We start from the raw sequence: 27,749 nt of genomic DNA, 5'->3' as shown, positions 1-27,749 counted from the left end.
TCTGTATTTATTTATGCCTACTATATATTGTTGTGCAAGAATTTCATTGTCCTATCCGAGACACATGAAAATAAACTCTCTTGAATCTTGAATCTATACTATTATTAAAACTCTCATCTTGTCCTCTTCCAGTTTGCTTTGTTTTTCAATTTGCGCAAAAACGGTTCCGTATATCGCTAGGGCTTTTTCACCACCTTACTCACCTTTCTCCTCTGCTCCAAGCGTACCAAGCTTTGTCCCGATCGGTGAAATATTACAAAAGTTGTTGGTCTGTTATTTGCCGGGACGGCGACGCCCCTTCCGGCACCTGCTGAGAATAAACCTGAAGGAACAGAGTGCGGGCTGTGTTCCGCGGGTGGGGGCTGGCTGTGTTCATGGGCTGGCTGTGTTCATGGGCGGGGGCTGGCTGTGTTTGCGGGCAGGGGCTGGCTGTGTTCGCGGGCGGGGGCTGGCTGTGTTCGCGGGTGGGGACCGGTAGTGTTCACGGGCAGGGTCTGTGAGCGCGACAGGTGCTGGGACAGGAGCCGCTGAGTGAGTCTGGAGCCAGGTCCTGGAGCTGGTGAGTGCGGTCGGAGCAGGGGCCAGGAAACGGTGAGCCCACACACCCCCCTCCCCCACGCACCCCCCCTCCTCCCCCACACACCCCTCCCCTACACCCCCCCTCCCCGACACCTCCCTCACCTACACCGCCTTCCCCTACACACTCCCTTCCCACACATCCTCCCTTCCCCACACCCCACCCCCACCCCCATACCCCCCTCCCCACATACACCCCCTCCCCTTCACACCCCCCTCCCCTTCACCCCCCCCCCCCCAACAGCCCCCGACAGGGCCCGCCTGAAGCCATCCCCGTCCCCTGGCTACAGAATGCTCCCGCCATTGCGTTGGGGGAACAAGTGAGTTGTGGAATATTGCATTGGGGGTTTCGTTGGGGAACCAGGCCTCACTAGTGCCTCTATAAAATCATGCCTCAGACTCCTGCACTCTGAGGAATAATAAATTAGCTCGCCCAACCTTGCCTTGTACCTCAGGCAACATCCTCGTAAATCTTCTCTGCATTCTTTGCACTCTTAGTGGCATCCATACTACAGCAGGGTGAACAAAACTGAGCACAGTACTTTATATGCGACCACACCAACATTTTGTACAAATGTAACATAACGTCCCAACTGCTAATGTGTAGGAAAGAACTGCAGATGCTGGTTTAAATCGAAGGTAGACACAAAATGCTGGAGTAATTCAGCGGGACAGGCAGCATCTCTGGAAAGAAGGAATAGTTGACGTTTTGGGTCGAGTCCCTTCTTCAGACTGAATGGGTGATGTTTCGGGTCGAGACCCTTGTTCAGGCTGAGTTCATCCAGCATTTTGTGTCTACCATCCCAACTTGTTAACTCGAAACCCTGATTGATGAAGGCCAATGTATCAAAGGCCTTCTTTATCTATCTATGGCGCCACTTTTAAGGTTCTGTCTACCTGTCCTTCACAAAGTGGTCTGTTATTTGGTCAATAATCAAATGATGTGACTTTGCTCTTTTCATGCAGGTGTCTTTCAGGCTTTGGTGGACAATTTTGTGAGAAGGAGGCTGATGAATGTAGTTCTGGGCCTTGCCTCAACAATGGATTCTGCCAGGACTATGTGAACGGCTATTCTTGTATCTGCACACAAGGTAAGCCTTCAAAACACTGCAACTGGAACCCAACATCTTGGCTGCCATTCGGCCTGTTCCAGTTTCAAATCCCCCCCCCCCCCCCCCACATCCCTACTCAAAGGCTCCTTTCTGTCTTCATCTGCACATGTGGGCAGCTGATTAGCGCTGAGTATATAAAATTGGTTTGAAGCAAGATAGGGGAGGCAATTGTGGAGCATGAACACTGACAAAGATTGAATGGCCCATTCTTGTGTTGGAAACTCTGTGTGCTTAGCAGCCGTTGTCCCTTTTGTTGGTTATTTGTCTGGATATTCTAGTCACACATGTGCCTTCAACTTGTTTTATAACTGAGAAAGGGTACTGTTGCTCTCTCTCAGTTCACTGGTTTAGGATTTTTTGAATGAATGCATCAAAAGTTCCTTTGAGATTAAGAAAAGTGCCTGCACGAATAGAACACTTGTTGTAACAAAGCTTGTTAAAGATAAAAATCCCAATGTGACCCATTAAAAACAATTTATATACACAAAGTGTCACATATAGATGAAAACAGAAAGCTGTAGTTTCCTTTCCCCCACCACTCATTACTTTTTACCCCATTTGATTTGCTGTCAACTGCTTTCTCAAACATGACAGATATCTGTAAAATGTTTCCAATGTAAAGAAACATGTACACCACTAAAAGATAGACACAAAATGCTGGAGTAACTCAGCGGGTCAGACAGCGTCTCAGGTGAAAAGGCCTGTTACCTATTCCTTTTCTCCAGAGGTGCTGCCTGACCCGCTGAGTCACTTATATCTACGGATTAAATCAGCATCTGCAGTTCCTTCCTACACAGGTATACCACCAATATGAATTGAAATAAGCAGCGTTTTTGGTCAATGGATACATGGGTAGAGCGTGGAGCATTTGGGATTTTTAACTGTTACTGTTGTCAACTCTGGTTGGATACATCAATGGAAATGTTATCGCGTGAGCTGATAACTCTATCTTTAACTCCCAAACCCTCATACACCCTTGCTGAACGAGTGACACAAACCTCAGTCACCAATATACCCAGTTTAGGGAGATCCCAGGAGAATGATGAGTTTGTGGTTGATTTGGATATGAGAGGAAAAATGGAATTGGTGTAGATGTGTTCTTGATTAAAAGCATTTGGATTTTGTGATCTAATTCCTCTTCCTTGATGTATGACTCCGTGACCATGCTAATTTATGCACCTATTTTCAACTAGTTTCTGGTGAATGGTGACCCTGGAATGTTGGTGGTTGGAGACTCAGTGATGGTAAAGTCAGTAGTAAGTGTCTACACTCTTTTTGGAGGTGAACATTGCTTGGTACTTTTGCTGGTGAATGTCACTTAAAGTCCATGCTCAGTCCATGCTTACAGTGTTGACCAAGTTAGGCTGCATATTGGCTTGGATTGGTTCATTTGCTGAGGAGATTAAAATGGAATTAAACTGTGCAATCATCAAAGAGCCTCCCCACTTCTGACATTACGATGGAAGAAATGTCATTAACAAAGCAAATGAAGATGGTTGTGCAAGGATTGTGCCCCAAAGAAACTCCTGCACTGATGTATTGAGGCTGGCCTGAATGCATAGAATCATAGAGAGATACTGTGTGAAAACATACCCCTTGGCCCCAGTCTGGTCCAATTGCCAACCACGTGATCCTATGTTTATCCAATATTTAATTCTTGCCACATTTTCATTAACACTCCCAATGACGTACATATGATGGATTATTTACAGTGGGTATTATCCCACCAACCTGCACATTTTGAAATGTGGGAAGAAACCAGAACATCCAGATGAAACCCACGCAGTCACAGGGAGGTTGGGCAAACTCTCTACAGAAACTGTCAAAACAGTTTTACTTTATCTGTAGCATAATTCAATGCAACCCAAACTATTGCATTGTAGCCAGGGTGTGTCGGAGGTGGAGAACAGCTGATGTATCTTTCACCAACTTTTTCTCTGGTGGATTTGATGGCACTACAACAGATGGCTTAGTTTTACCACATTATATTTTTTTGTGCGGATTTGCTGTTTGCAATTAGCTGCCATGCTTCCTATTATCACAACAGTGACTACATTGTGAAAGTGCTTAATTGACTGTGAAGCGCACAGGGACTTCCCAAGGTCAGCTAAGGTTTCCATGACAGTGCAACACATCAAGTGCTGGAGTGCCACCTTAGAATTAAATCTGTGTAAAGAAACAACCCGCTGACAGTCTGATTGAACCACACATCAGTAATTGGACGGGGAAGTCGAGACATACAATCTGGCGTGTGCTCTTCAGAGGAAAGATATGCAACAGGCAAATAACCTGAGAGAATTACAGTCTGAGGTTTGCGGACGTTATAATAATTAAACAACAAAAGAGACTAAGAAAGCTGAAGGAGGGGGGAGGTAGGAGGAAAGACTAGAAGTATATCCTGCCTATAATATTAAATTTGGTCTCCTTTGCAAATCTACATGAATCCTTATACGATTGTTTCTTACATAGTAAGATATAAACATGGAGCAAGGAGTTATAAAGCATGATATAGGTTCTTCAGCCAAACCCGTTCATACTGACCAAGGTGTCTTCCTGATCTAGTCCCATTTGCCTCTCTTTGGCCCATATCGCTCTAACCCTCTTCTACCCATGGACCTGTTCAAATGTATTTTAAATGTTGTAATTGAACCTATCTCAACCACTTACTCTGACAGGTACACAAAAATGTTGGAGAAACTCAGCGGGTGCAGCAGCATCTATGGAGCGAAGGAGATAGGCAACGTTTCGGGCCGAAACCCTTCTTAAACACTTACTCTGACATTCCTTCCATATACCAATCACCCTCTCTGTGAGAAAGTTGCCTCTCAGGCTCCCTTTAACTCTTTCCCCTTAAATCCAAGCCCTTAAGTTTTAGACTTCCCTTCCATGAGCAAATTATTATGATTATTTTCCCTATCCCTATAAGGTCGCCCCTCAGACTCCTACGCTCCTAGCCTCTTCCGTCTCGCCATATAACTTAAGCCCTCCTGAACATCCTTGTGAATATTCCCTGTATCCTCTCCAACTTAACACATCCACTGAGATCTCTTCAGGATTCAAACTGAGGAGCTCCATTTCTGCACAGATTATTCAAGTGCCACAGTTTAAAAAGGAATGATGATAGCGGACTTAATATTTTTTTCCTTTCATGGACCATTTATATTTATAATCAGCCTTCAAAGCACCAGTAATTTTTATCATGTTTCTTATATCAGCAACTATTTTTTTTTACACATTTATTTCTTATATCTTTTGGTATAGACTATCTGAAATTAAAGAAGTCAACTTCTCTACATCGGCGAGACCAAGCGCATTCCCAACACCTCCGCTCAGTTCGCAATAACCAACCTGATCTCCCGGTGGCTCAGCACTTCAACTCCCCCTCCCATTCTGAATCCGACCTTTCTGTCCTGGGCCTCCTTTCTCTCCACAGATGCTGCCTCACCCGTTGAGTTTCTCCAGCACTTTTGTCTACCTTTAATCATTAACTAATATTGTTTACGATTGTTCAAAGTAAAGGAATAATTCCTTGATGACAGAAGGTAGACAAAAATGCTTAGAGTCCACAATATCTGTGCCTTCAGTCCACAATATCTGTGCTTAACATTGCCTGCATATGATCCACATCTCTCTCCATTCCATATTTATGTGCCAATTTGAAAGCCTATCATATCTGCTAGCCAAGAGTCGAGATAATTTAATTTGCCTTAATTACTGAAAACAATGAAATTCTCACTTGCAGCAGCATAACAGGTCTGTAAACAAACCAGTCATAGATAACATAATAAACAAAAACAAAATGTAAATCCCCCAATATTAGTGCAACCCCCCCAGCATCGTATTCCAGATGCCCACCACTCTCTGTGTGAAGATAAAACTTTCCCTGCATGTCTCTTTTAAATAATCCCTCTTTGACCTTAAAGATATACCCTCAAGTATTTGGCATTCTCACCCTGGGAAAGACGTTTCGACTGTAGTCTATCTGTGGCTCTCATAATTTTATAAACTTCTGTCAGATCTCCGCTCAGCCTCTGGCGCTCCAGAGAAAACAATTCAAGATCGTCCAATCTCTCTTTATAGCTAATGCCCTCTGATCCAGGCAGCATTCTGGTAAACCTCTTCTGCACCCTCTCCAAAGGTTCCACATCCTTCCTGTAATGGGGGCAACCAGATTGTTGTCTTATTTTTAATATCTTTCTCATATCACATTTCTTTTGTCTCTTTTGTTTCTGACAGGCTGGATAGGATCACACTGCCAAGTGGACATTGATGAATGCCAACCAAATCCATGCATCAATGGGATTTGCTTCCAGAAAACTCCCCGGCCTGGCTACACCTGCTTCTGTAACCCGGGATTTGTGGTGAGTCACAATGGCTGTCTTCATTGGCGCCTTGTATTGGTATTGATATAGTTTTATTATTGTCACTTGTACGAAATACAGTGACACACTTAGTGCGCTATCCAGTCAGATCACGCTATACATGAGTACAATTAAGCCGTACACAAGTACATCAGTTGTTTTACGTAGAAAACCCACATAATCAACAAGTAGATGAATTGGCTCCATTCTGTGATTTCACCCATATAGTTAGAAAGAAAGGCTTGCATTTATATCACACCTCTCATGTCTTCAGAGTTATTGACTAAAGGGCTCCTCATCCAACTAACTAGTTTTGGAATGTTTGCTGTTTTAGTTTAGTTTAGTTTAGAGATACAGCGCGGAAACGCTCTTCGGCACACTGAGTCTGCCCCGACCAGCGAACCCTGCACATTAACATGACCCTACTCATACTAGGGACAATATACAGTTATACCAAGGCAATTAACCTACAAACCTGTACATCTTTGGTGTGCGGGAGGAAACCGAAGATCTCCGAGAAAATCCAGGCAGTCACGAGTTTTCCATACTCCATACAGACTGCACTGGTAGTCAGGATCGAACCGAGAGCCCTAGCGCTGTTAGGCAGCAAGTCTACCGCTGCGCCACCGTGCCGCCCGTAGCGTTTAATATAGTGTTGGAAACAATGCAGTCATATTGTGCACAGCAAGTATTAACAAACCAGCAACATTGACAATATCGGATTATTAGCTAGAGAAAATGAATAGGCAACGTTTCGGGTTGGGACCCTTCTTCAGACTGATTTTCTGAGGGAGAGTGGGGGAAAATTACTGGAAGTGAAAAAAAACAGGACAAATTGGGGCCGCAACCGATGTGGACCTGTACATCAGTGAATTCAAACGTAGACTAAACGTAGAATTACAGAGACGTGGCTGCAAGAGGGCCAGGGCTGGCAACTGAATATTCAAGGGTATACCTTCTATTGAAAAGACAGACAGGTGGGCAGAGGGGGTGGGGTAGCTCTGTTGGTGAGGAATTAAATTCAGTCCCTTACAAGGGGTGACATTGAAACAGGAGATGTGGAGTCAGTATGGATAAAACTAAGGAATTGTAAGGGTACAAAGACCCTGATGGGACTTATCTACAGGCCCCCAAACACCCTGGACATAGGGTGCAAGTTGAATCAGGAGTTAAAATTGGTATGTAGTAAAGGTAATGTTACAGTTGTTATGGGAGATTTCAACATGCAGGTAGACTGGGAAAATCAGGTTGGTACTGGATCCCAAGAAAGGGAGTTTGTTGGAGTGCCCCCGTGATGGATTCTGAGAGCAGCTTGTATTGGAGCTGACCAGGGAGAAGGCAATTCTGGATTTAGTGTTGTGTAATGAACCGGATTTGATAAAGGAACCTGAGGTTAAGGAGTTATTAGGAGGTAGTGACCATAATATGGTCAGTTTTAATCTACAATTGGAGAGGGAGAAGGGTAAATCGGAGGTGTCAGTGTTACAGTTGAACAAAGGGGACAATGGAGCCATGAGGGAGGAGCTGGCCAAAGTTGACTGGAAAGATATCCCAGTAGGGATGACAGTGGAACAACAATGGCAGGTATTTCTGGGAATAATGCAGAAGGTGCAGGATCAGTTCATTCCAAAGAGGAAGAAAGATTCCAAGGGGAGTAAGGGGTGACCATGGCTGACAAGGGAGGTCAGGGAAAGTATAAAAATAAAAGAGAAGATGTACAACATAGCAAAGATGCATGAAAAGCAACAGGATTGGGTAATGTTTAAAGAACAACAGAAGATAATTAAAAGGCAATACGGGGAGAAAATATATGAGGTAAGAAGGTAAGCTAGCCAAGAATATAAAGGAGGATAGCAAAAGCTTCTTTAGGTATGGAAAGAGGAAGAAAATAGACCAAAGTTGGACCCTTGAAGACTGAAAAAGGTGAATTTATTATGGGGAACAAGGAAATGGCAGATGAGTTGAACACGTACTTTGTATCTGTCTTCACTAAGGAGGACACAAACAATCTTCCTGATGTACTAGTAGCCAGAGGATCTGGGGTGACGGAGGAACTGAAGGAAATCCACATTAGGCAGGAAATGGTGTTGGGTAGACTGAAGGGACTGAAGGGTGATAAATCCCCAGGGCCTGATGGTCTGCATCCCAGGGTACTTAAGGAAGTGGCTCTAGAAATCGTGGATGCATTGGTGATAATTTTCCAATGTTCTATAGACTCAGGATCAGTTCCTGTGGATTGTTAATGTTATCCCACTTTATAAGAAAGGTGGGCGAGATAAATCAGGGAATTATAGACCAGTTATCCTGACATCGGTCATGGGGAAGATGCTGGAGTCAATCATAAAAGATGAGATAGCCGCACATTAGGATAGCAGTAACAGGATCGGTCTGAGTCAGCACGGATTTACGAAGGGGAAATCATGGTTGACTAATCTTCTGGAATTTTTAGAGGATGTAACTAGGAAAATGGACAAGGGAGAGCCAGTGGATGTAGTGTACCTGGACTTTCAGAAAGCATTTGATAAGATCCCACATAGGAGATTAGTGGGCAAAATTAGGGCACATGGTATTGGGGGTAGAGTGCTGACATGGATAGAAAATTGGTTGGCAGACAGGAAACAAAGAGTAGGGATTAACGTGTCCCTTTCAGAATGGCAGGCAGTGACTAGTGGGGTACCGCAAGCCTCGGTGCTGGGACCACAGCTATTTACAATATACATCAATGATTTGGATGAAGGGATTCAAAGTAACATTAGCAAATTTGCAGATGACATAAAGCTGGGTGGCAGTGTGAACTGTGAGGAGGATGCTGTGAGAATGCAGGGTGACTAGGACAGGTTGGGTGAGTGGGAAGATGCATGCAGATGCAGTTTAATGTGGATAAATATGAGGTTATCCACTTTGGTAGCAAAAACAGGAAGGCAGATTATTATCTAAATGGTGTCAAGTTGGGAAAAGTAGGCATGCAGGTACAGCAGGCAGTGAAGAAAGCAAATGGCATGTTGGCCACAAGAGGTGTCGTGTATATGAGCAAAGAGGTCCTTCTGCAGATGTACACGGCCTAGTGAGACCACACCTGGAGTATTGTGTGCAATTTTCGTCCCATAATTTGAGGAAGCTCATTATTGCTATTGAGGAAGTGCAGTGTAGATTTACAAGTTTAATTCCCAGGATGGCCTGACTGTCATATGCTGAGAGAATGGAGCGGCTGAACTTGTACACTCTGGAATTTAGAAGGATGAGAGGGCATCTTATTAAGATTATAAAGGGTTTGGTCACACTAGAGGCAGGAAACATGTACCCGATGTTGGGGGAGTCAAGAACCAGGGGCCACAGTTTAAGAATAAGGGGTAAGCCATTTAGAACAGAGACGAGGAAACGCTTTTTCACACCTAGAGTTGTGAGTCTGTGGAATTCTCTGCCTCGGAGGGCAGTGGAGGCCGGTTCTCTGGATACTTTCAAGAGCGAGCTAGATAGGGCTCTTATAGATATCGGAGTCAGGGGATATGGGGAGAAGGCAGGACCGGGGTACTGATTGGGGATGATCAGCCATGATTACATTGAATGGTGGTGCTGGCTCATAGGACTGAATGTCCTACTCCTGCACCTATTGTCTATTGTCTATTGTCTATTGACTCGGCGACCAATTCACTGAAAACTTACACTCGGTCTGCCAGGCCTACTGGATCTTTCAATTGCTAACCTCTTTAAATCCCCTTCCCATTCCCACATTGACATTTTTGTCATGGATCTCCTCCATTGCCACATTGAGGCCACATGCAAATTGAAGGAACAGCACATCATATTTCATTTGGGTAGTTTACAGCCGAGCGGAATGAATACTTCAGATAGCCCCGGCATTCCCTCTCTCTCTCTCCCTATCTGTCTTTGGGCGTCTACCACTCTCAACAATCAACGAATGTCGTGAAATGCTCCCCACCTATTGGCACAAGGGACTTCTTAACATCTTGTCCTGTGTATTTGATTCTGATAATCTGGACTCGTCCAGTGACTGCTGTGAAAGGACAGCTGACAACATGGGAAAGTCCACGTGACAGCTTGGAGAGACAGCTGACAGGAGGGAACAGACCCCACTGGGGCCGTCATGGGCTAGCTACCCATGATAGCAGTCCCCAACGCTGTTTCAGTTAGTTGGAGACACCCGCTAAATGCTACTAAAAGTAAATTAAAGAGAATACCCCTAGAGCCTGCGAGAGCGGGGGCGGAAGATGGCTCACCGATTGATAACACGGTTACAGACCCAGGAACGGAAACGACTACGGACTAGGAGAGCATGGCACATGAGACATCCACAACAGCTGCGGGACACAAACTTCAGGTGTGCATTTGTGGTTGGGAGAAAATTACATCAGTGAAGGGCTTGAAGATCCACCAAGGGAGGAAAAAGTGCTTGAGAGAGCAGAGACATGGGCCTCGCATTGACCAGTACTTCTTACGAAGCAACCAGTCAAATCAGTCGAGTGAAGCACAGCGACAGGACTCAAACCAAAGTTCGCAGAGCATCAGCACCCATGTCACTGAAGAGGGTGATACAAGCACAGAAATGCCGGTGGAGGAGCCCACGCAACAACGACAAAGACCTCCATTGGAGGGAAAGATCAAAGGGCACAAACCTGGAGTAAAATGGCCCAAAGCTGTTGAAAAGAAAGAGTGGGAGACGGTCAACAGTGACCTTATACATATCTTGGAGCAACAAGCGGGCACAGCAGTGGAAAAGCTTGAAAGGATGGGCAACACAATCTACAGCTATGGAGAAGAACGGTTTGGGGTGAGTAAAGGGAGAGGTGGAAAGAAATTACCAACACCAATCAAGTCCAGGAGGCAGCAGGAGATCGAGAGGCTAATCAGAGAGAGGAGACAGTTGAAAAAGCAATGGAAAAAAGCAACTGAGGCAGAGAGAGAAGGTCTCATGCTACTCCAAGAGGACATCAAGAGCCGATTGGCAACCTTGCGAAAAGCAGAGAACTTGAGGAAACTTCGCAGGAAGAAAGAACACACAAGAACACGGTTCTACAAAGACCCTTTCAAGTTCATCAAAGACCTCTTCGCAAAGGAAAAAAGTGGAACTTTGAAAACATCAAAACGGGAATTGGAGGAACACCTGGAAAAGGCCCACCAAGACACGAAAAGGCATGAGCAGTTAGTCAACCCACATGACATCCCGCCTATTCAACCACCTGAATTCAACCTGGACACCAGCCCTCCGAGATGGAAAGAGGTAGAGAACACTGTCCGGCGAGCAAGAGCAGCATCAGCTCCGGGGCCAAATGGAGTACCATACAAGCTCTACAAGAACGCACCGGATGTGTTACGCTTTCTATGGAAGCTCATGAGGGTGGTGTGGAAGAAGCAAACAATACCTAAGGCGTGGCGAAGGGCCGGCGGCGTGCTAATACCTAAAGAAAAGGATGCGTCAGACATCAGCCAATTCCGGCCAATATGTCTCCTCAACGTCGAGGGAAAAATCTTTTTCAGCATTGTATCACAAAGGCTGTCCACCTATCTGGTAACAAACAAGTACATTGATACATCTGTACAGAAAGCAGGAATTCCAGGATTTTCGGGCTGCTTGGAGCATACAAGCATGATCTGGCACCAGATCCAAGCAGCTAAGAAGGAGAAGAGAGACCTACATGTGATCTTCCTCGATCTGGCCAATGCATTTGGTTCAGTTCCCCACGAACTCCTTTGGGAATCTTTTGCCTTTTTCCATGTACCAGAGCTCATCACCACACTGGTCAAGAGCTATTTCCAAGACCTGCAGCTGTGCTTCACAACAGCTGACTTCAGTACAACATGGCAGCGCTTGGAAGTAGGCATCATGGCAGGCTGCACAGTCTCACCCTTGGCCTTTACAATGGCCATGGAAGTCATCATCAGGGCCTCAAAATGGGTGGTGGGCGGTGAACGAACCAGGGCTGGGCTCCGTCTGCCACCCATCAGGGCATACATGGACGACATGACCACACTAACCACTACTGCAGCATGCACCAAGCGGCTACTTGGAAAGCTGCAGGAGAACATCAAGTGGGCCCGAATGAAGATCAAACCAAGTAAATCTCGAAGCATCTCCATAGTCAAGGGGGTGCTTAGAGACACAAGGTTCTGTATCGGTGACGACCCAATGCCAACAGTGTCTGAACAGCCAGTTAAAAGCCTGGGCAGATGGTACAACGCAAGTCTCAAGGACAAAGAGCAGGTGCAACAACTAAGGCAAGAAATCGTCAATGGCCTGGAGAACATCAATCAGACCCTACTGCCTGGGAAACTGAAGCTCTGGTGCCTACAGTTTGGACTCCTTCCTCGGACAATGTGGCCACTGACCATTTATGAAGCCCCAATAACAACTGTGGAGAAGATGGAGCGAACCATAACTTCATACGCGAAGAAATGGCTCGGGGTCCCACGATGTCTAACTAACATCGGCCTATATGGCAAAGGGGTCCTGGAACTACCTCTCACTAGTCTAACAGAGGAATACAAGTGTTCTAAAGTAAGACTTCAGATGACACTGAGGGACTCTAGAGACAAGACCATCAGTGCTGTTGCGCCGCCCCTAGTAACTGGCCGGAAGTGGACACCATCTGATGCAGTACAGCAAGCTTCATCAGCCCTGAGGCACAAAGACATCGTGGGGCAAGTCCAGCAGGGAAGAGGAGGCTTTGGCCTTACGACAAGTAAACCAACTTGGCGAAAGGCCACAACATCAGAGCGGAGGACATTGGTGGTCGAGGAGGTGCGGCGACAAGAGGAGGCCGCAAGAAGTGCAAAGGCGGTCTCTCTTGTCAAACAGGGGCAATGGATGCAGTGGGAAGGTGTGGAGCGGAGGAAGATCAGCTGGAAAGAACTATGGGAAATGGAAGCAAGCAAGATCAGCTTCATCATCAGAGCGACTTATGACGTGCTTCCATCACCAAAGAACCTCCATCAGTGGTACGGCGAGGATCCAACCTGTGCCCTCTGCCCAACTCCAGCGACCCTCAAACACATCATGGTAGGCTGCAAGACCAGCCTCACGCAAGGGAGATACACGTGGCGGCATAATCAGGTACTAAAAAGCCTGGCATCAGCCCTTGAGAACAGGCGGTGTGCGACCAACTCCTTGCCTCCGAGAGCAAGCAACCCCCTCCCCCTAAGGGCAACAACCTTTGTCCGAGAAGGACAGAAAACATCTAAACATCCTTCCACCAGATCAGAAGAAGGAAACCTTTGCAGGGCCCGCGACTGGAGGATGCTGGCGAACATCGGCCGACAACTAGTTTTTCCACCTGAAATTGCTTCCACCAACCTCAGGCCAGACTTGGTGTTCTGGTCCCCTTCACAGAAGACTGCTTACATCATAGAGCTCACAGTTCCATGGGAGAACTCTGTTGAGGAGGCCTATGAGCGTAAGAAGCTGCGTTACGCAGAGCTTGCAGCAGAGGCAACGCAGCGTGGCTGGAACACCAAAGTCTATCCAGTTGAAGTGGGATGCAGAGGATTTGTTGCGTCATCTACCATCAGACTGCTGAAGGAGCTTGGAATCCACGGTCAGGCTCTGCGGAAGACCATAAGATCACTCTCAGAGGCGGCTGAAAGAAGCAGCCGGTGGATTTGGCTCAAGCAGAAAGACCCATGCTGGGCCCCAAGTATTTCAGGGTGAATCTTTGGGACGGTTTGACACGGGACATGCGCTGAGGGCTGATCATCCTGCAGCGGGCCGCCCTTGTGGAGGGTGTATAGTGTTAAAAGGCCGAAACACCCAGTGATGCAAGGGTACACTACTGATGATGTGTCCTGTGCCCAACTGTCCTGAAGGTTACCCAGGCCAAGATATACGTATCCACTCCCCCCCCCCCCCCCCCCCCCACCGATGTTGAGCGTCTACCACTCTCAACAATCAACGAATGACGTGAAATGCTCCCCACCTATTGGCACAAGGGACTTCTTAACATCTTGTCCTGTGTATTTGATTCTGATTTTGATTCTGGTATAAAGCAGCATCTGCAGTTCATTTTTATTACATTATCAGATTATTAGTTGCTTTTAGCTTAGCTGTGAGAAACCTATTGGCCATATGAATGTGCTGGCACTTTTAATAGTGCAGCAGTCCCTCCAAGCTGCACTATTTAATTCAATCAATATCCAACCACTAGAACTTATGATGACAATAATCAGGAGCAAACCATTATTAATATTAATGACTTTCTATCTCAATCTGTATGTTAAAGGCAAGCTTTAGTATTTTAATGAAAATTAGTGCTGAATAAAATGGATTAACTAAACTGAAGTGGTTGAGACCTGTTCTCCAATTTTGAAGGTTTTAGAGTTGAAGTCTTAAAAACAGAAAATGTTAGAAAAACTCAGACCACATACTTAGAGTTGAATCATTCTCTCTCTCCACAGATGCTGCCTGACCTGCTGAGTGTTTCTAGCATTCTCTGCTTTTATTTTGAATTTACAGAACCTATCGTCTTTTCATATTATTTTCAGTAGCTTAAGTGCTTTGGCACAAGGCAATTAAAACTGTCTGAAGCCTTTCAGTGCGGCCATTCTTGGAAGATCTCTTTTATCTTTGTCCTTTTTGTCTAAGTAGCACATTCCTCCACCCAATTGAAGCATCTAAAGAAATCTCTGAGATCGACACAAAAAGCTGGAGTAACTCAGCGGGACAGGCAGCAACTCTGGAGAGAAGGAATGGGTGACGTTTCAGGTCTAGACTGGTTAGGGATAAGGGAAATGAGAGATAGACGATGATGTAGAGAGATAAAGAACAATGAATGAAAGAAATGCAAAAAAGTTACGATGACAAAGGAAACAGGCCATTGTTACCTGTTTGTTGGGTGAAAACAAGAAGCTGGTGAGATTTGGATGGGGGGGGTGGGGGTGGGGGGATAAAGAGAAAGGGAATGCGGGGCGAACTGGTATTCATACCACTGGGTTGTAAGCTGCCCAAACAAAATATGAGTTGCTGTTCCTCCAATTTGTGTTTAGCCTCACTCTGACAATGGAGGAGACCTAAGAAAGAGAGGTCTTTGTGGGAATGGGAAGTAGAATTAAAGTGTTTAGCAACCAGGAGATCAGGTAGGTTCAGGCGGAATGAGCAAAGTTGTTCAGCGAAACGATCGCCCAGTCTATGTTTCGTCTCGCCGATGTACAAGAGTCTTGATCAAGATGAGGTTGGAGGAGGTGCAAGTGAACCTCTGCCTAACCTGTCAGTAGATGAGTAGATTAGTGTTTATGATCTTGACCCTTTCAAAGACCGAACATGATATATGAGATGGTACCACATCTAAGGCCCATTAGCAGTAATGGCAATACAGTAGCACAGTGGATAGAGCAATGCTATAGAACCTCGACCATAGAACAATACAACACAGGAGCAGGCTCTTCAGCCCACAATGTCCACGCCAAACTAATTTAATCTTCATTACGCATGATCCACCCCTCCATTACATGTGTATCCATGCCTTCTGATCATATTTGCCTGTGGTTCCTCCCTTAATAATTTGACCAATATTTGGTTCATTGCCATGATACGTATGGATCAATTTTCATCTATAACTATCTAGACTTAGAGATTGTCCCATCAGCAAAAATATATAATTCTGAATTTGGTTACCAAAGTAACTGGATTTTAATGGCCTCCCCATTATTAATGGTCAAAGGATGCAACTAGTGAATTAAGGATCATCCCAAATTGCTAGATGACATGAACCTCTCTATCTTCAGTCTCCCTCCATAACTTCCTCTGGGTTTCATCAAGGTGCTGAAATAAGTAAATAAAGTGCCAACTAAGCTCCTGCAGAAAGTTGTCTTGTAATTAAAAGCACGGTTATCCTTTTAATTATGGGATTCATATCATTCACACTCAGGATATACCGGTTATGAATTCCTTTCAGAAATCAATTTTACTCTTCATTTTCATTGTCTTCTTTGCTTTCCCAATTTTCCTTTCCCTCTCCTTGTTTTCATTTTCTGTGTGTGATTTGAGTTTAATTCACTCGTTATTCCCTGTTATGTCACTGTTTCTTTCTCAATCCTTCATGCTCATGGGGAAAAGTGCAATTTCATCCCAATAAATGCGCTGTTGAATATTTGGCTTCTAAAGTTCAGTTCTGTTCTTTGAACGGAGCTGAATTTCCAGAATGAAGTGAAAGACATGCCTGTTACTGCATTCGACATTGGTAAACATGATCAGGGATAAACATCTCTACCCACTGTTGTTCCTAAATCCCACATTATCCTCATATGTGAGTTTGTTAGTTTGCCAAACAAGCTTGCCATTTATTGCACTGAAGTCTGAGAGGAAAGGTCTATCTGCAACAGCAGTCTGAGTGATGATGTGGAGCAGCAGTAATCCAGCTTCACGAGGTTCCCCTTGGATTTTTACGCTCTGGGTAGCTCCCAGCATTTGAAGCTCTGCAGCAAGCTGGATCCCCATTAGGTACAATCACTTGGGAAGATACTTAATGTTAATGAGATCCTTGAGGCATATTCTGAAAAATACCTGGTTGCCCATTGAGACAAAGGGAAATTACTGGAAAGACCATTTCAGTGTCAATTACTTTGCACACTGCCTGTCCTTTGTCTTTGAGTCATACAGCATGGATTCAGACCCCAATGCCACTGAGTCTGTGTCAACCATCAGTCCCCACTATTGTAATCCTATGCTCATCCCATATACTCCATACTTTCACCTCAGCTCCCCCCAGACTCGCTCACGTTCACATTCTAGGTTCAATTTAATTTGGCCAATTAATCTACCTACCCACTAGTCTTTGGGATAGAACAGCACAGGAACACATCATTATGCCCACAGTGTCAATCATGATGCCAAGGCCAACCACTACCTGCCTGCACATAATCCATATCCCTTTCCTGCATATTCATGTCCCTATCCAAAATTCTCTTAAATTAGAGAGATAATTTGTGGGATGAAACAAGAACACCTGGATGAAATCCAGATGGTTGGAGGGAGAAAAGGGAAATTCCACACAGACAGCACCAGAGGTCAGATCAAGCCTGGTCCTTGCGAGCTGTGAGGCTGCAATTTTGCTCGCTATGCCACAGGCATTGTCCTCCAATACCATATTTTAGCAATTCATAAAAACACTGCAGTTACTTCAAATCAAATCAAAGTTGAAAATATCAAGTTTTTCTGATTTTTAAAAGCCTTTATTTAACCTTATTAGAGAAGAGCTAAAATAGTTTGGTTTGTATCATGCATTGTGAATGTTGAATGTTAATATCTCCTAATCCTGTTCATATGCTAATGTGGTTCCCTTACACACATTATGGAGATCTCATGGTATATATCATATCCCAATAGCTTAGAATATGTCACTAAAAATTAAAATATCCTCAGCTAATCGTAGAAAAATTGTTAAGCGTGGAAACAACATAGAAACATAGAGCCTGCACCGCCATTCAATATGATCATGGCTGATCATCCAACTCAGTATCCTGTACCTGCCTTCTCTCCATACCCCCTGATCCCTTTAGCCACAAGGGCCACATCTAACTCCCTCTTAAATATAGCCAATGAACTGGCCTTAACTACCTTCTGTGGCAGAGAATTCCACTGATTCACCACTCTCATTGTGAAAAAAGTTTTTCTCATCTCGGTCCTAAAAGACTTCCCCCTTATCCTTAAACTGTGACCCCTTGTTCTGGACTTCCCCAACATCGGGAACAGTCTATCTTCATATGAAAGTCCTGACATCCCAGGAATCAGTCTGGTGAACCTTCTCTGTACTCCCTCTATGGCAAGAATGTCTTTCCAACAAATGTGATAGGGTTAACAAAAATGTTACCTATACTATCGAGTTTATGAAACCTAATCATTGTATTATTAAAACCAGGCCAAGTTTCATTTATTCTTGTCCAGCCTTTGTTCGTAGTTTAACAAAGAGGTTATAGCCAGGAGTCAGAGATTAGAAGAGACCAATTAACATTATCAAATGAACTTTTATAGTTGTACGGAATGATTTACGGTACCTAAATTGCTTGAAGCAGTTTTGTAGGCCGCAACAGGAAAACTAAAATGATATGTAGAACTGAATATCAGAGATAAAAATAGTAATCAAAGAAATAAAATAGTCAAACCTTCAGTGAAGAAAGGAGAAAACAATCTTATCAATTTGTCAAACTTTAATCCACTTTATTTTCTGCAATCAGTCAGGTTATTCATCATCAAAGGTATCAAAGGTATTTTATTAGTCACATTCACATACACCTAGGTGTAGTGAAGTGAAATGCTTTTTGCCATTTTGCAGCACACAAAAAATGAATACAGACATAACACCAATGAGAGTCTTAAACACATAGAACATCCCCCCACAATGGCTCCCACCATGAGGGAAGGCACAAAGTCCAGTCCCCAACCCCAGTTCACCCATAGTCGGGCCTATTGAGGCATCCACAGTTGCCTCTACGGAGGCCCGATGTTCCTGGCTGTTCTCGCCGGGTGGTGGCGCTCCGGCGTCGGGAGAGTCCTCCCAGCGGCTTGGGAATCCTGGAACGGTCGCTTCCGCACTGGAGGCCGCGGCTTTCAAAGCCGACGAGGCCGCGCCGGTTGGAGCTCTACAACTGGCGATCTCGTCGCGAGATCCCAGGCTCCCGGTGTAAAGTCAGCGCCGCCGCCCACAGCTGGCCGCTCCTCAGACCCGCAGCTGCGCGATGTTGTTCCTGGCGGTCTCAGCTCACCGGAGCTCCAGCGCGGCGACCCAGGCAAGGCATCGCCCGCTCCACGATAGCGCTCCAGCGCTGTACCGCCGCCGAAGCCGAGGTTCTGGGCGGTCCCCGACAGGAAACGCCGCTCCAGGCCCGCTGGTAGGCCGCGAGGACGGGTCGAAGCTGCAGCCCGGAGAAAAGCTGCCTCTCCGGCCAGGTAGGGACCCTGAAAGGTAGTTTCCCCCTTCTCCCCCCCCCCCCCCCCCCCCCCCCCCCCCCCCACCCCCCCCACCCCCCACATAAAAAAAGTCTAGAACTCCAACAAAACACTTTAACTAACTTAAAATTAAAATTAAAAGATGAAGAGACAGACAGCTGCTGGCTGGGCAGCCGTGCACAGGACAGCGCCCCCTCTGACAGCATTCAGCATGAAGATCTTTTAACATTTTCTGTGTCCATGAACACAAAGCTGATCAGTCTTTTATGATTGTAGTCAGTGATGAGCCAGTCAGTCTAAATGGAGATACAAGAGACAGCAGATGCTGGAATCTTGAGCAAAAAAAAACAAATTGCTGGAGGAACTCAGCGGGTCAACCCGCATCTGTTATGTTCGGAGTTAGTCAGTCAGGTTCGTGTTGAGTAGGCAGTGATCATAGTTAGCGAGGTGGAAGAGGTAAAAGCACTTGTCAATAAACTAAACTGAACTGAACTAGACTGAACTGAGATTTTCATTCCAATTGTTTTCCCCGAGTTGTCCACATCCATGCATTAATTGTTAGATAGTGGTGCCCTGCACTGATGAACAACATGCAGACATTCCTTACCTGAAAAGTAACCACTGAACAATTTCACACCAAAGAGGGAAGAGAGGAAACTGGAAAGAATCCCAGAAAGAATACACCGTAGAAAGAGACCAGGTAGCCATCAGCTCTATACTAGCTCTTTGAAAGAAGTTAGATCCACTGGTTCCCTGGAAATATTACACAAAGAGCTGGAGTAACTCAGGTATCATCTCTGAAGGACATGTAAAGGTGACGTCTTGGGTCGGGACCCTTCATCAGACTGAAGATGGATCCCAACCTGAAATGTCACTTATCCATGTTTTCAAGAAATCTATCCTGACTAAAGGGCCTGTCCCATTTGGGCCGTCACTTTCGCGACAGGCTGGTAGTGACTGTCGCGCGACGGTCCCGCGAGAGTCGAGCACGTCATCATGCGCCCGCACAGCCGTCTGGAGCGCGCAACGTCATCTGAAGATGGACACAAAATGCAGGAGTAACTCAGCAGGACCGGCAGCATCTCTGGAGAGAAGGAATGGATGATGTTTCGGGTCGAGAGTCCAGTGTTTTTTTTTTTTTTTGTAAACCAGCATCTGCAGTTGCTTGTATCTCCCTGATTTTTCCTAATTAGCTGAAATCTATTATTTCATTTGACAAATTTATCCTCACAAGCAGCAAATTCCTCATCATAATAATGTTATGAAATCACCCTTCACCCCTTTGGTTCATAAATCTTTGTATTATGGATCCTGGATATCTGCAACGAGACCTGGGTGTCATGGTACACCAGTCATTAAAAGTAGGCATGCAGGTGCAGCAGGCAGTGAAGAAAGCAAATGGTATGTTAGCATTCATAGCAAAAGGATTTGAGTATAGGAGCAGGGAGGTTCTACTGCAGTTGTACAGGGTCTTGGTGAGACCACACCTGGAGTATTGCGTACACTTTTGGTCTCCTAATCCGAGGAAAGACATTCTTGCCATAGAGGGAGTACAGAGAAGGTTCACCAGACTGATTCCTGGGATGTCAGGACTTTCATATGAAGAAAGACTGGATAGACTTGGCTTGTACTCGCTAGAATTTAGAAGATTGAGGGGGGATCTTATAGAAACTTACAAAATTCTTAAGGGGTTGGACAGGCTAGATGCAGGAAGATTGTTCCAGATGTTGGGGAAGTCCAGAACAAGGGGTCACAGTTTAAGGATAAGGGGGAAATCTTTTAGGACCGAGATGAGGAAAACATTTTTCACACAGTGGTGAATCTCTGGAATTATCTGCCGCAGAAGGTAGTTGAGGCCAGTTAATTGGCTATATTTAAGAGGGAGTTAGATGTGACCCTTGTGGCTAAAGGGATCAGGGGGTATGGAGAGAAAGCAGGTACAGGATACGGAGTTGGATGATCAGCCATGATCATATTGAATGGCGGTGCAGGCTCGAAGGGCCGAATTGCCTACTCCTGCACCTATTTTCTATGGTTCTATGGTTCTATGTTGTAGATGCATCAATGCAGGTTCATCACTCTGATCAGTGCACTGTTTATCAGTGATGTCTCAGGCAGAATGTGAACCTATGGCATGTCCTCATCATTAACTGAGGATTCTATCTGCTGAATTTGTGTCAGGAACATCACCTCCTGTCAGTGCATTGCTTGAATAGAAAAAGATTGTCAAAGACAAGTATTTGCTATGGGTTTTTTTTAATGTTTCATAATTTTTTAATTGTTAGAAAGGTTATAAATGGTAGAATTGTAAAGAAGGCAAATGTTATGTTTGCCTTCATTGGTTGAATCATTAAGTATACAAGTCAAGAAGCCATGATGCTGCTTTGTAGGACTTTGGTTGGGCTGTATTTGGAGTGTTGCATGTGTTTTGGTTGTCCTTTTCCAAGAAGGATGCACAGGCTTTGGAAAGGGTAAAGAGGTTTACCAGAACAATGTCTTGATTAAAGGAGAGGTTGGGCAGACTTGGATTGTATTCTCTGGGATGCCAGAGTTGAGAAGAGACCTGACAGAAGTATATACATTTATGAGGGACTTGGATAGGGTAGGTAGTCAGAACCTTTTCCCCGGGATGGAAATATCAAATACTAGAGGGTTTAACTCTACGAATAACATTGAATGTGAATGGGGTTTGACAGCGTAGATGTAGATAAACTTAATCTCCCAACTGGTGTGTCTAGAACTAGGGATTGCATGAGGGAACAGGCTTATTTTAACTGCAATCAGTTTTGTAGAGGGTGGTAAGTTTTTGGAATTCCCTGCCCTATGGCTATGAATGCTTAATCACTGAGTATGTTCAAGAAAGAGATCAATAGATTATTATATTTGTTCGATTCATCGACATTAGGGAAATAACGGGGGTATGCATTTGGTGCAGAAACGTAGGGTGACATTAAGATAAAACACCCCAGATCTCTTGCAATGGAGGATAGGGGACAATGAGATAAATGGTGTACTTCTGCTAATGTCCTCATGGTAAATGTTCGGTGGGTGAGTGATAATGTATGCTGAATAGAGCAAGGTTTGAGGCTCATATTGGTGCATTCATTTATTATTGTCACATGCATTGAGATTCAGTAAAAATCGTTGTTTTGTGTGGTATTCAGATAAATTACACTATCCATGAGTACATCAAGTGGTGCAAACATGAATATAAATAGAATGTAGAATATAGTGTTAGGCCAGTCCCACTGCAGCGACCTAACTGGCGAGTTTAGAAGAGTTTGCCCTCGTCTCATACTCACAGCATGGTCGACACGAGGTCCTAGGAGGTCTTTGTGAAGGGGCTGTCCCACTGTACGAGCTAATTCAAGAGCTCTCCCAAGTTAAAAAAAAAATCAAACTCGTGGTAAGCACGTAGAATGTAGGTCGCGGGTACGTCGGAGATCGGGACGTCTCTTAGCGGCTCGTAACACTAACGGCAGGTACTCGAGAAACGCGGTAAACTCGTGAAGACTCGTGAACATTTTTCAACATGTTCAAAAATATGCATGAGGGCCCCGAGTACCTACGAGCAGCCATTTCCGTAATTCTCCGAGTTCGAATCAGGGGAAACTCGGGAGAACTCTTGAATTAGCTCGTACAGTGGGACAGCCCCATAAGGACGGGCTAACAAACTGATCCGGTGAAAACCAGTGCCATCAACGAGCTCCCAGCACCCACAGACTTGCTCAGTCTTCAGACTACGAGCTGCTAAGAGACGTCCCGAGCTCCGACGTACCCGCTACATACATTCTACGTGCTTACCACGAGTTTGATTTTTTTTTTTAACTCGGGAGAGCTCTTGAATTAGCTCGTACAGTGGGACAGCCCAAAGCAGCAATGTCTTGTGCTCCTACTCTCGCCTATTTTGATCCTAAATGACCGGGTTGCTCACGCCAGGCCCAAGCAGTGTCTTTGAGGGTAACCTGGGGCAGCGGGGCTGATATTTCACTGAAGCCCGGAATAAATTTACTCAGGTAGATAATGCGGCTATCCCACTGTACGAGCTAATTCAAGAGTTCTCCCGAGTTTCCCCCAATTCGAACTCGGAGAATTGCAGTAATAGCCGCTCGTAGATATGTCTGATTAAAGTATTCTGATAGCCAAGAGCCCGAAACACTCAATAAGAAATTGTTGTACTTTATGCCTGCAACGCACCACAATGGTTTATACGGTCAACGTATAAACTGCGTTAAAACCATTGAGAGGAGTGAGATTGGCTTCAACTGAGTCATCCTTCCTCATGATAATCTCCCATTATAAATCTCAGCATGTGGTGGTGAAGTGTCTGGGAATTTTAATGACATTGCAATAGTTTAGTTTATAAATGTAAGCAAGTAATTCCTAGCTATCAGGCCAAGGCTCAGATATAAGAGCAGGAGGTGTTGATATTACACAGTAGGTCAGTCAGCATCTACAAAAAAAAAGAACTTTTTGAGCATGTCATCTCTTTAAAACAAATAACAATTAGCAGAAGAGAAGAATTTGCTGTTATTAAATTTATAAGCCACACGTTAACGCTGATTATCAGCAGCCACAAACCTTGTTAAAATACTCGAGACTGACTTGTTTGTGAACAGCTCAATGTTTGTTCCTTTTCGTTTCAGGGAGTAAATTGTGAGCAAAATTACAATGATTGTTTCATCTACTCTTGCCCCATGGGTTTTGAATGTGTTGACGGCCTTAACAATGTGAGCTGCATTCCGGTTTTCACTGCAACTGAGACTACAAACCCTGCTAGAACAACGCCGATTGCAACACCCCATGTCATTCCTACCTTGATCTCACCAGTGCCCGTCATGTCAGACAACACCAGCAGTCAGCATGACAGAGAATCTGAGAGTAATTCATCTGACAATGGAGGTATGTGAAAATGGTGACAGCTTTTGAAACCTGGTGTTTGTAGAATACTGCATTATTATTATTAGAATTGTGCTTCTCTCTTATGCAACAGTAATTGCATTTCAAATTATATGTTATAATTCATCTCATGGCTAACAATATTTCAGATTTCACAGCAGATACTTAAGGATTATTTAAGGTCAGCCACTTATAACTGAGATGAGGAGAAACTTCTTGAAACAAATGGTTGTAGGACAAGTAACCTGCGGTCACTTTGCTCTTGACTAAGTTGAAGGTTGAGTTTAGTTTAGAGATATAGTGTGGAAACAAGCCCTTTGGCCCACTAAGTCCACACCGACTAGAGATTACCATACACTTGTTCTATCCTGCGCACTGCGGTAATTTACAGAACCCAATTAACCTACAAATCTGCACATCTTTGGAGTGTGGGAGGAAACCTAAGCACAGAGAGAAAACCCACATGGTCACAGGGAGAATGTACAAACTCCATACAGACAGTACACATAGTCAGGATTGAACACGGGTCTCTAGCACTGTAATGCCCCTGTCCCACTTAGGAAACCTGAACAGAAAACTCTGGAGACTTTGCGTCCCACCCAAGGTTTCCGTGCGGTTCCCGGAGGTTGCAGGTGGTTGCCGGAGGTTGCAGGTAGTGGAAGCAGGTAGGGAGACTGACAAAAACCTTCGGGAACCGCACGGAAACCTTGGGTGGGGTGCAAAGTCTCCAGAGGTTTCCGTTCAGGTTTCCTAAGTGGGACAGGGGCATAAGTGAGACAGGGGCAAAGGCAACAACTCTACCACTTTGGCACAGGTGACGTTTCGGGTCGGGATCTTTCTCCAGACTGAACGTGAAGAAGGGTCCCGGCCGGAGACATCACCTAGCAAGAGATGCTGCCTGGTCCTATGTTACTCTAGCACTTTGTGTCCTTTTGTGTAAACTAGCATTTGCAATTCCTTGTATCTAGTGACAATATCTTGCTGGATATTGTAGTAGGTTCCTGCTCCATTTCCTTTTGTAGAATTTCTTATGTTAATTGAACTTGCTTCCATTCCATTATTTCTCCAATCTCACTGTCATCCTCAATATTGCAACACAAAGAATGTAAATTAGTAGCAAATTAGATCAATGCTAACCTGCCACCTGGTATGTATGTTATCCAGCCCACTGGACATTTGTTCCACGGAGCAGATTGATACACTTGAGACTCCTTTACTGTCCTCATTGATAGCTCAAACATCATTGTAATGTCAAAGCTGTAATAACAGATAGGTTTCATTGGAAGTCTAGACAGGACCACTGCTATGAATCTGAAATAAAAACTGTAAATATTGTGAATAGGCAGTGTTATAAAAGGGAACCCTGGGCAGCATTTCAATGTAATGATCATTCATCAGAGGTGAAAGACCTTTCTAATTCTATATATTCTATTACAGCATGTTAACATGGAAAAATAGTGGAGATTATAAAGGAGAATAGGTGCTGAATCAACAAAGGAAATATTAGCGCAGGTGACAAAGGAAAAGGAATGGGTTTTAATGAACTCTGAAGTTAGAAAGTGAGATGGAAAGGTTAGGGAGAGAGCTGTAATTTAGAGGAAGACATGGTCTTCGATGATGTGGTAAGGGACTCAAATATAATAATAATAATAATAATAATAATAATAATAATACATTTTATTTATGGGCGCCTTTCAAGAGTCTCAAGGACAAAAAGGAGGGGCAGCATTGGTGCAGTGCTGTAGATAAGGATGGCAGGTCCACAGATTTGAACACAAGGATGGACATTTTAAATCCTAGACATAGGTCATTTGGGAGAGTAGGTAAGTAAGCCATGGCTGGGGAAATGGATGAATTGTGTGTGATGGAAGTCAAGCAGTAAAGTTTTAAATACATTTGTTTGTAAATAGGCCTGAAGAAGGGCCCAGACCTGAAAAGCCCTCCACAGATGCTGCCTGACCCAATGAGTTATTCCAGCACTTTGTGTTTTGTTTATAAATAGGCCAAAGATTTCCTGTCAGAGTTATGCAAGATGGCAACGTTTGAACACAGGTGATTGAGAATGAAATCACAATCACAATCAGTTTTATTCATCACCTGCACATAAAGTACAAGTGAAATGAATTTGCCAGCAGCGGTACAATGAAAAAGAACACACAAACACGCAATAAAAATTTAACATAAACATCCACCACAGCATTCATCACTGTGGCGGAAGGCACAAAATTTGGCCAGTCCTCCTCCATTTCCCCCCGTGGTCGGGACCTCAACTCTCTGCAGCCGCTGCTGTGGGTGTCCAGATGAGTAGACAAGGTAAAAGTCCAGGTAAGTCCTGAATCGGTGCCTCCCCCAATGGAGACCGTGGCTTCAGGTCGGTGTAGGTCGCAGGCCGGCGATCGAAGAATTAAAGTTCCCGCCGCGCTGCAGCCAGAAGCACCGCAGACCGCAGGGCCGGTCCTCTCCAGGGATCCCCAGCGATGGTAAATCCACGCCACGCCCGCGGTAGAAGTTGGCCGCGGACCAGCGGTCAGAGCTCTTCTCCCGGGTACCCAATGAAGGGTCCCAGGCCCAGGACGCTGCGCCAGGCTGCCGGGGGCCAACGAATGAAGCGCTCCTCTCCAGCGAGCCCCGGCGAGGGCTCGCCCGCTCCGCGACGAGAGTCCACGCTGCGTCCGCAGCTGAAGCCCCGGGCGCATCTCCGGGAAAGGCCGCACCAATCCTCGATGTTAGGCCAAGGGGGAGGCGACCAAAATGGTTTCCCCCTTACCCCCCCACACCACCCCCCACACAAGACACACAGAGAAACATTAAAAACATACATTAAAACACACTAAAAAAACAAAAAAAGTAGAAAAAACTAACACGCTGCTGGCAGGGCTGCCGGCTTGCAGCGCCCCCACAAATGTATATCAGTCTCAGGCCTAGCGAGTGCAGCACTGTTGAGGTGTTGCCTTTGAGGTTCCAATTTATCCTCCTCCTTGTTTCATCCTTTCCTTAGAGAAAGCAATGACCTAGGCAGCTCAAAAATGCATAATGGAAGATGTGTTCTATGCCATGACAGATGAAACCAGTCAGTTGAGCTTAGCGGTGGAGTGCGAGAAATTGGAGGATCCTCCCAAGCTGCTGCTGTCAGATATATGCTGAGTTCACCCTGCTTCATGACTCCTTTGAACATCACAACCTATTGTCTTGAACATCACAACTCCTTTGAACATCACAACCTATAAGATCTTTAGACTTTACTTTAGAGATACAGCATGGAAACAGGCCCTTCGGACAATCAAGTCCGTGCCAACCAGTGATCACCCCATACACTTGCACTATCCTACACACTAGGGACAATTTGCAATTTTACCGAAGTCAATTAACCGCCAAACCTGTACGTCTTTGGAGTGTGGGAAGAAACCGGAGCATTCGGAGAAAACCCACGCGATCACAGGGAAAACGTACAAACACTGTACGGACAGCAACCATAGTGAAGATCGAACCCTACTGCTGCGTTACTGTGCTGCCCACAACTGGCATCTCTGCAGTGAATCCCCTGACCTTGACCTGGCTTCTCCAGACCGAGCGGTTGACCATCGAGTTCTCCCGGATGCCAGTGGGAATACTGAATGGGTTTGCTCAACAAGGGGCGGCACAGTGGCACAACCTAAACTCATCTCATGCTGCAGGGGTTGGTGGAAAGAGGGGTGGAAAGGTGGTGGTTGATTCGGACAAAGGCAAAGTGATTTAGGATATTGAATAAGTGTTCAAAAGGGAACTGCAGATGCTGGAATATCGAAGGTACACAAAATTACTGGGGAAACTCAGCGGGTGCAGCAGCATCTATGGAGCGAAGGAAATAGGCGACGTTTCGGGCCGAAACCCTTCTTCAGACTGATGGGGGGTGGGGGAAAGAAAGAAGGA

At 45.1% G+C, this 27,749-nt stretch overlaps 1 protein-coding gene across 1 annotated transcript; it reads left to right on the top strand.

Annotated features, from left to right (window-relative positions):
- Positions 1–1,537: 1,537 nt before the first annotated feature.
- LOC116973780 (protein eyes shut homolog) lies at positions 1,538–26,984 on the top strand (the record flags this gene model as incomplete). Its single annotated transcript, XM_033022088.1, has 4 exons — positions 1,538–1,667; positions 5,925–6,049; positions 23,588–23,843; positions 26,902–26,984. Coding segments are annotated over 4 exons (594 nt in total), but the record flags the coding sequence as incomplete, so codon positions are not given.
- Between the last annotated feature and the right edge of the window lie 765 nt (positions 26,985–27,749).

Source organism: Amblyraja radiata, chromosome 5 (genome assembly GCF_010909765.2).
Source record: "Amblyraja radiata isolate CabotCenter1 chromosome 5, sAmbRad1.1.pri, whole genome shotgun sequence".
NCBI lineage: Eukaryota > Metazoa > Chordata > Chondrichthyes > Rajiformes > Rajidae > Amblyraja > Amblyraja radiata.
This window is presented reverse-complemented; position numbering and strand designations above follow the sequence as displayed.